At 33.6% G+C, this 9,506-nt stretch overlaps 1 protein-coding gene, 2 long non-coding RNA genes and 1 pseudogene across 5 annotated transcripts; 3 read left to right on the top strand and 1 right to left on the bottom strand.

The window, feature by feature from the left end:
- Window positions 1–761: 761 nt before the first annotated feature.
- On the top strand, window positions 762–2,510 carry AT4G17590 (NOL1/NOP2/sun family protein; the record flags this gene model as incomplete). Of its 2 annotated transcripts, none has more annotated exons than NM_001160777.1 (7): window positions 762–780; window positions 866–940; window positions 1,051–1,232; window positions 1,316–1,384; window positions 1,462–1,539; window positions 2,243–2,310; window positions 2,438–2,510. In NM_001160777.1, the coding sequence occupies 7 exons, from the start codon at window positions 762–764 to the stop codon at window positions 2,508–2,510; spliced, it is 564 nt and encodes a 187-aa protein (NP_001154249.1). The 2 variants fall into 2 exon arrangements, with proteins under 2 accessions (NP_001154249.1, NP_193494.4); NM_117867.4 differs by having other exon boundaries at window positions 2,243–2,344; window positions 2,430–2,510.
- A 1,092-nt stretch (window positions 2,511–3,602) lies between these two features.
- Window positions 3,603–4,211, bottom strand: AT4G06715. Its single transcript, NR_142025.1, has one exon. It is a non-coding gene; the product is annotated as an other RNA (long non-coding RNA).
- AT4G06725 lies at window positions 3,743–4,106 on the top strand. The gene is made up of 2 exons (NR_142026.1): window positions 3,743–3,943; window positions 4,028–4,106. It is a non-coding gene; the product is annotated as an other RNA (long non-coding RNA).
- Window positions 4,212–6,110: 1,899 nt separating the features above from the next.
- AT4G17587 lies at window positions 6,111–7,257 on the top strand (annotated as a pseudogene; the record flags this gene model as incomplete). Its single annotated transcript has 1 exon — window positions 6,111–7,257.
- Window positions 7,258–9,506: the final 2,249 nt, after the last annotated feature.

Genomic DNA, 9,506 nt, shown 5'->3' with positions numbered 1-9,506 from the left:
AATTTTAATTAATTTTTTTTTCTGCAAACTGAATTATATTAACCAATTGAGATTTTACAAAGTAGTTTTTGTAACCAAGGTGGTTGACGACCTGATTAAGAATAAAAATCTCCATGAATACAATTAGAGGTTGAGAGGTAATGAGCTATACTATTATTTACACGCTTTGTGAAGCCAAAGAAGATTGAAGAAATTTTTAATTAATTTAAAATTTTGAATCCCATAAAGTATGGTGAAAAGAAAGCTCAACAAAAATAAATTTGTAAAGAAAACATAATATTTCTTTTAAAACATAAAAAGCCTAAAAAATGAATTCTAAAATATGTTTTTTACCTTGATGCCCTAAGCCATGACTTCACTTGATTGTGTGGAATGTCGGGCTTGATTTATTATACATAAATGCATTGTATTTGTTATAATGCAACACGATGACCAAAGGATATATGAAGTTGATTTTCAAGTATGATTTGTATCATGTGTTATGATGAAAAGTGCTATTATATATTAGACTCTAAACTTAGTACTTGTTAAGACAATCTTAGTGAATTCCGGATTATAAATGTAGATTTGTCACAACCGGTTGTTACAATAGCATCTTATACAACTTAATTGTACGAGATAAGCTCACTTTCAGTTCTTTACCAATCTTGAATATGAGTGTCGGATAATCAAGGCGTCGCATAATCAAGGCATTTTGAATATGACTCTGGAGAACTCTTTAAACTAATCAAGGCGTTTGAGGAGCCGATGCCGACATATATATGGACGAACACTCTAAAGGTAAATTTGGTTATCCATTGTTCAATTGTTTAGTAAAGTTTTGAGATTATGCATTTTTATGATGAGTTTTGTTTTTTTGCTTAAGACTCGGAGAATATATCTTTCTCAACAGCTTTTGGACCGAGGATTTCACGTATGCCTGCTACAGAACTGGTCAACGGTAAGTATGCAAATTTTCTTCCTCTAGATTCACAACAAGTATTATGTTGTTCATACATACATGTACTTGATTCTTTCAAAACTGCTTGTAGCATGGACTTGTCATTGAAGATGAACCTGAAAGTCTTCCCATTGGGGAAACTCCTGAACATCTGTCTGGGCGCTTTATGGTAATAAAAGGTATAATATTTGCTAATGCGTCTACTGAACACTTGCTTGGTTCACTTTATGCCAATCTCCATCGAATGGGGATTACAAATACAGTTGTTTCCAATTACAATATCAATACAAAGGTTAGCTTCTTGAACCTCACTATTGATGATATTAAGGGTAATAAAAGTTCTGAAATAATTTTCTATTATTCCTTCCCGTTCAGCTATCTAGGGTTTTCCATATAAACTCAAAGGATATGGTGTTGGTGAATGCGCCTTCAACTAGAACTGGAGTAAAAATTCAACTCGTCTGTCATGTTTTAACTGAATTGTCAGGTTTTAACTCAAATGCTAACTTCTATCTATGCAGCTAATATCAGAATTTGGATCGATCAAAATGTCCATTAACGAAGAAGCTGACATACAACGCTTTGGTGTTTTGCAAAAGGTAAAACTTGCTTGGCTTTAACAATTAATGAGAGGTTATGTTTTTAACCATAATTATCTCATTTGACAGCAAAGCCAACAGATTTATCTGATTAATTAAGCAAACTTTTTTTTTAAAATTTTGTAATCCAAATCTAAGCAATGTACACCTTAGAATATCTTCCATTTTGCAAGAAATTTAAGGTTTAACTTTTTAAAAAAAACCAAAAATTTACTAAACTAAATTCATTAACAAATTATTTAATTAATTTTTTTATTAATCTAAAATTTTAAATACCACAATATATGGAGAAAATAAAGATTAACAAAATGAATTTATAAAAAAGACCTATAATATTTTTCTTAAAAAATAAAAGCCTAAAAATAAATTCTAAAGTATGCCTTTTTATTTTGATGCCTAAGCATAAAATGCATTGTATTTGTTATAATATAACATGATGACCAAAGGGTACATCAAGTTGATATTCAAGTATGATTTGTATCATGTGTTATGATGAAAAATGCTATTATATTAGACTCTAAACTTAGTACTTGTTAATCTTAGTGAATTTCGGATTAAAAAATGTAGATTTGTCACAATCGGTTATTATAATAGCATCTTATACAACTTAATTGTACGAGATACGCTCACATCAACTTCTTTACCAATCTTGAATATGAGTGTCTTTACCAATCTTGAATATGAGTGTCGGATATAATTATAGATAGTAGAAGGCGTTCACATGTCTGATTATGTTGACCAGCTTAAAGATGATATTGCTTCTCTTTATGGGTACAATAGGTTTCTTATTAGAACTTTGGCGGCAGTGATTTTCTCTGACTTTATTCTCCATGACATTCCTATCTCTGTTGCTAATTACTCATTTATCATCAACTGAAATTTCTTGTCAGACGTTTAGTCTTGCAGAACTCGTTAAACTAATAAAGGCGTTTGAAAAGCTGAGGTCTACATATATACGAAGAATACTTTAAAGGTAAACTTGGTTATCCATTGTTCAAGTGTTTAGGAAATTTATTAGGTTATGCATTGTTATGATGAGTCTTATTTTCTTTAAGACTCGCAAAATGTATCTTGCTCAACAACTTTTGGACTGAGGATTGGACCGAAGATTTCAGGTATTCCTGCCACAAAACTGGTCAACGGTAAGTATGCATATTTTCTTCCTCTAGATTCACAATAAGTATTATTTTATGAATGTATACATGTAGTTGATTTTTTCACAACTGGTTGTAGCAAGGACTTGTCAATGAAGGTGGACTTTAAAGTCTTCCCATCCTCTTTAATATATGGGTAGCTCTTTAAATTTAAAAGGTTTTTTTTGATGCATTTGTAGATTCAAAACCTTGGTTCCTTGTTCGATGTAATGACATTAGATGCACAGAATAATGAAACGATTGTAGACATGCAAAAGCCATTATTTTTTTCTTTATCATATTTTTATTGTACCTGATGGTATGCCTTGTTTATAAGTTTATTTGCTCCATATTTTTAATTTGTACTGATGATTTAATTTAAAACAGGTATAATCTCTGCTAATGCGTTTAGGGAAGACATGCTTGGTTGACTTTATGCCAATCTCCATCGATTTAACGGCTTTGATATTTTTTTCGGCTAAAAAACTCACCACATTATAGCCGTAAGGCCGTAACCAAACCTAAATTGTGTGTTCCTTTTATAACCACGCTTTTGCACTTAGTTATAGACTTATAGTATTAATTAAACTAAGTTATAGGATCATTTATACATTTTAACCCACTATAATTGAAGCATTAATTGCTAGCCCGTTAGAAACTAGTAGTAGAAACAAATTTGAAGCTATTAAAAGGATCAAGGCCGTGACAAAACGACGTTACTTAATAGTATACGTGTGCGTATAAAAATAACAAAACATCATCAAGCAAAATCCTGCATAAAAAATACCAAAACAAAATAGCCTCTTCCCCTCCTCCTAAAAGACGTTTCAGCTTTCAGCCCTAGCTAGACACACATGAATCAGGCCGACCATTCTTCTTCTCCTACTCTTCAATTTATAGGTTTTTGAAATTGTGGTACGACTCATGTTGTTTTGCTCAAGTCGAGGAGTCTCTCCATTTTAAAGGTATTGTGTGGTTAAGGAGATGCATCGAGTCACTGGCTGATCAACAAGGTCTTCGACAAAAATCTAAACACAAGAATACAGCATAGGTGAGTGCATCTTGAGGTAAGCAAGAAATAAGAAAGGGTTATCTTTTTGAAGGGAGTGTTCGGACTTTAGGGCCTCTTCATATTTTTTCCTGGAATTGAAACACTAGAAAAGGATCAACTGAAAAGCAAGGTAAAATGTCGGTGTGCTTTGCCCAACGATGACCTCGATATCCAAGCAAGATCACGAAGAAGCCAGCCCAAATGAAACAAAAATAGCAAGGTGAGCAGCAGGTCGAATGTATCCTCAATATTGCCTTTTTGGATGAGCGACCAATGGAATGGTGATGTGCTTTTGTCGAAAGGGAGGGTTGTAGGCTTTGGAGAATAGGAGAACGGGCCTAGCACAAACGCGCCAAAGATTACATGGACCGTGCGAATACTCTCACCCAAGTAGCATTTGTTTCCATTGGAGCCATATGAATCCGGTGCATATAGAGAGATCCTGAAAGTACCGTTTTGATGGACTTGTGAGACGACCAGTTTCTCTTTTTTTTTTTTAAATGCATTGAGCATAAAGCCATCAACGACGATTATTTGTAGTATGAATGATTTGGAGCACAAGAGAGGTTGGAAAAGGTTATTGTTTCATCAGCATATCAAAATATTGGTATCAAACCATACAAGAAAACATGTTGTAATAAGTAGTGAACTAGATTATGCAATGAGTTTTGGTTTTTGATTTTTGAGCCCAAAACAAAATGACTAGCTTTAGAATTAGGCACAGGTACACAATTGATTTAGGGATTCGTTTCACACTTTATTTTGCATCTTTTGGACTTTGTAATTTGTATTACTACGAGTTCTTTCTTGTGTGTATACATTATGATAATATGATGATCATCCTTTTTGGTTTAAACATGAATCCACCCTGTTTTGTTTTTCTTTGTATTGGTAAGTTCAATTTCCTTCAATATCTTTTTCCTGCTACGTGTGGGGATCTCACATGAGCCACATGGACAACACACGAGAAATCTGAAATCTTAAAAAACAACAACACGGGAACAGTTGTTCTGTTGCATAGAAAAGAGGGATTGTGACACGTTTAGGCACTTTTTGATAATATTATTCCTTTTGAGACACTTATAAGGGAGTGGACACTTTACCATCTTTTTGAGAGAAAATTGGACCAATTTACCCCTGAAATAGTGATGACGCAATAATTTTAAACTCATTATTGTTGAGATCGTGTGGATGAAAAATTATCCTCTTTTTATCATCTTTCTCTTCCATATTCTTTTGTTTTTCATTATTTTCAATTCTCTCTTTCAAAATCATTGTCGTTCTCTATAATTCTTACAAAATTATGGTCGTTCCCATTAACTTTCTCTCCTTTCCATAAGAAATCACCAATCTTCATTATACCATATATAATCTCCATAAACTTTCGATTTGTCGTCTCCTCATAATCTCCAAGTTTGAGATCCACGACAACAAACCCAGGAAAAAGATGATCATCATCCTTGCGATTCTCATAATCCTCTAACAATAAGTTTCATTGTTATTGTCTCTACTGATTTTTCCTGTTATATCACCGTGAAATTCTAGATATTACGATGTTACAGAGATTAGAGGTCTCTGTTCATCGTGAATTTACTTGCGATTAAATCGAACAATTAGTGGATTAGGCTCTTACAGTTTGCTAATCATGTTTTTTTCTGAAAATTTTGAAGTTATGGATTTAATTTCTTTGAAAACTGATAGAGAAGCCCAAGTTGATATATCGAATATTGATGGATGTGTTTGGTAAATCTTTGTTGGTGGATAAAAGTGTGTTTGTAGCTCGCTCTGCTTTTGTTATTGGTATGTGCATTATGGATGGCTTATTATGGATTGTGAATTATGGATTGTTATGGTGAGATTTGTGAATCTTTTCATGTTTGATTAATAGATGAACAATCCCAAAAACAAGCTATATGTGGTGATTTTGTTACGATGATGTCCATATTAATTGGTGGTTACAGAACACTTGCTGCAAAGGCTACAGATTAGTGGCTGAAAAGCGGTGGATAGAGGATATTGACGAGTGTCCAAAAAATCAAGTCCAAATGGTCACCTAGTAACTCACATGTCGTTTCATATCAATGCACAAATTTAGACATGAACGGTAATCGTCAATAAAAAATTGTTGAGCTTTTGGGGTTCGTCCTCTATTTAACTTTTAGAGGTTCACTTCTCTTACATCTCTCATTTCTCTTTAGGGATGTTAATGATGGGTTAAAACCCACTGGGTACCCGAAACCCATCTAAAATTTCAAACCCATTAATCTACTTTTTGTATAAAATAAAACGTGGGTTTTAAATGGGCAGGTCCCATTTCGTTAAAGTCTTACACGGGTTTTACCCTACTGGGTTATGGGTACCGGTGGGTTTTAACTTATTATTTTAGTATGTTAAAGGCCCAATAGCCCAATTGCCAATTCTATTGAGAAACCCTAAATTCCTTTTCTTCCCCAAAATTCTACCACCACCACAACAGTCTCTCTCTCTTCTCTCCTCTTCTCTCCGTCAAAGTCACCGTGAGAGTCACCGCCGGAGTCACCGCCGTCTACACCGCCGGAGTCACCGCCGTCTTCACCGCCGGAGTCATCGCCGTAAGTCTCTCGTCATCTCCTTGAAAAATCAAACTCTAGTTTCATTTGATATTAGGTATGTGTATATAAAGTGACGTTACTTGCTCTTAATCAGAATTTGTTACTTATATGATTTAATTATTGTTCATTGATGGTCAAGTTTATTCTCTAATTAAAGTTCATGAGTTTTTTTTTGTAGAATGGATTCACAAACTAGAGAAACATTGGCACATTTGGAGGCTGAGAATGAGTATTTGGCAATGAATGAGGAGGCTGAAACTCAAGGAGAAGCAACTCAAGGAGAAGCAACTCAAAGTGCAACACAATCTACTCAAGCGGCTACAACGGTATATAACTCTAACAAACGCTTAAAGTCTGATGTTTGGAAAGAGTTTAGACCCATCTTAGAATTAGAAGAAGATGGGAAACAGAGAGGTCGTTGCATTCATTGTGATAAGAAGTTAATCATTGAAATTAGTCAGGGAACATCCGCCTTGAAATGTCATTTACAGATTTGTCAAAAGAGACCTCAAGTGCTTAGTGAAAAAATTGTGTATGATCACAAAGTAGATCGTGAGATGGTTAGTGAGATTATTGTGTACCATGATTTGCCATTTCGGTATGTTGAGTATGAAAAAGTTAGAGCTAGAGATAAATACTTGAATCCGAATTGTCAGCCCATCTGTAGACAAACATGGAGGTTCTAAGCTATTGGAAAGGCGATGGGCAACGCTATGGTGATTTAGCTTCTCTAGCTTCTGCTATACTTAGCATTCCAATCACTACGGTGGCAGCTGAGTCATCATTCAGTATTGGAGGTCGGGTTTTAAACCCTTTCAGAAACCGCCTTCTTCCGAGAAATGTTCAAGCCTTGTTATGTACTAGGAACTCGTTGCGTGGTTTTGCAGAGTTGGAAGATAAAAAAAGAATAGTCTAATTTTTTGGACTTAATTTTTTTTCATTTGTTGATTTATATCTTCTAATTGTAGGTGACATTGAAGAATACTTTGATGATGGAATTGAAGGTACTACATCGGTAGCAAGTAGCTCTGGAGTATGAGAAGATGTTGTATTTTTGTTTTAAATTGATTTTCAGATATTTGATTACTTTTTAAGTTTTTCTTGTTTAATTTGACATACAAATTATTATTATTTTGCTATGAAAAAAATTTACATGATATATTTACATACCAGTTTAGTTTATAAGCAAAATATAGATATAAAATATATATAATAGTATATTAGTAATTAAACATAAACACTAGAAAAAAAGACAAAAATCAAGTTGGGTACCCACGGGTAGTATCAGAACAATCAGGTTTTTTTCGGGCTTTACCCACTAATCAAAAACCCATTTGGGTTTTCTAAAGTTGAGTTTTTGGTGGGCGGGTTTATTTTGGGTTCAGGTCGGGCTGGGCTTTTTTACCCACCACAACATCTCTATTTCTCTTTAATGTTTTGCTTCACTCACTCATTTTAACACAAGCACAAAAAGAACCTTCACTCTCATTCTCTCTAGTCTTTGGTTAGTTTCTTGTTTTGACACGAAGACATAAAACGATTAGTAAGAGAGAGAAAAGAGAAAATATTAGTTGTCAACATTTTGTATTGAATCCAAAGATAGATTCTTATAACAAGACATACACACATTTGTGGATGGTTATAATTGTTAAATCCAACTTTTAATTTTACTGAAATTAATGAAGATCTCTACAAGGTCTCAAAGGCTCACGTTGTATCCATGAAGCTAAAATTCATGAACCAAAATTAGCAAAGGATGTCCACAACACTGACTGTCATTATATGATGTGTGTCCACATATCCAACGTTTTATGGTAGAGTTTATATAGTATAGCATGTGAATGTATTAACCTTATGGATGTAATTGTATGGTTAATTTTGTTCATTTAATAAGATTAACCAGATTAATTGGTCATGGTTTCCAAAATCATCTCAAATCCTTTGTAAAAAAAAAACTAATCTGCGAAATATAAGTGAAGAGAATCAGAGCTAGATCCACGTTTGAGAGGATAACGTCCTCTTGACGGAGATATGATTGTTGGAGCGGCGAAGAAATAGGGTTTAGAACTTCGAGAGAAAGAGAGAAACGTATCTTGCCCAAGTGGTTACATTTTTGATGCGGTTGTTGAAATTTGGGAGAGGCTTCACGATCATGGAATCAAAATCGAAAGAGAGAATGTCGATAGCGTTGTTGTAATTTTCGAGAAAACTTCTGACGGAAATTCTGTGACCAGAGACTTTCACATGTTTTGGAATCAGATCCAACGGAGAAAGGTGGATTTGAGAATATATTTGAAAAAGATCTCGAGAGAGGAAGAAGAAGAGAATCAATAGATTGTTGAGAGATAGGGAAGATGATGATAAACCTTAAGAGATTCAATTTTGATTTTGAATATTCAGAATGTCCTAAAAGATTGAATTTTTATTCTGGAAAGAGAGATGAAGAAGAAGATAGGCCAAAAATGTTTTTGTATTGTGAAAGAAGAGAGATAACGAAGAGATATTACTAAGGAAAAGAAGAGATAGTTAGAGAGTAGTGATGTTAATTCACATCAAAAAAGTGTCTAATGATTGTAAAGTGCTTAATTACGGCTAAATTTTCAGAAAAGTGCCTCAACACGTAATATTCTCTAGAAAAGATCCATTACATCTACACACAACAGTATAGTTTAATTTCTTGGATTTTTTTTCTGACAATTTTATTAAAATTTGAATACCAATGTCGATGTAGAACTACAGTTGTCCACATATGAAGTTGAATCCATAATCTAAAATCTAAATTTATATAATTAAAAAAAAAAGGTTAACTAACAAGCCACAGAAGAAAAACACGATCTTTTGATGAAGGTAAATTTAGAAACTAATCTCCAACAAAATCCATTTCAATGAGCTATATATCAACTCACAAGTCGTAACCCGTGCCATCATTAATATTGTTCACGTACATTTTCGTTTTGGCATAAGAGTATGGTTTGAGTTATATTTCGTGAAAGTACATATTTTAAAAAAACTACTTCTTTGTTTGTGTAAGTGATTGGAAACGACATGTTTGATCTCTTTTTGTTGTTATTGAAAATGATTTTAATTGAAAATCGAAATTCGTGTTAGGACTTTACATATTTTGTTCCCTTTTTAGCCTAACACAATAACCTATTCTTGGTCCGTCCATAACTAAATTCTCAGTTCTCGATC

Source organism: Arabidopsis thaliana, chromosome 4 (assembly GCF_000001735.4).
Source record: "Arabidopsis thaliana chromosome 4, partial sequence".
Classification (NCBI taxonomy): domain Eukaryota; kingdom Viridiplantae; phylum Streptophyta; class Magnoliopsida; order Brassicales; family Brassicaceae; genus Arabidopsis; species Arabidopsis thaliana.
The sequence above is the reverse complement of the archived record's forward strand: the minus strand, read 5'-3'. Positions and strand labels throughout refer to the sequence as shown.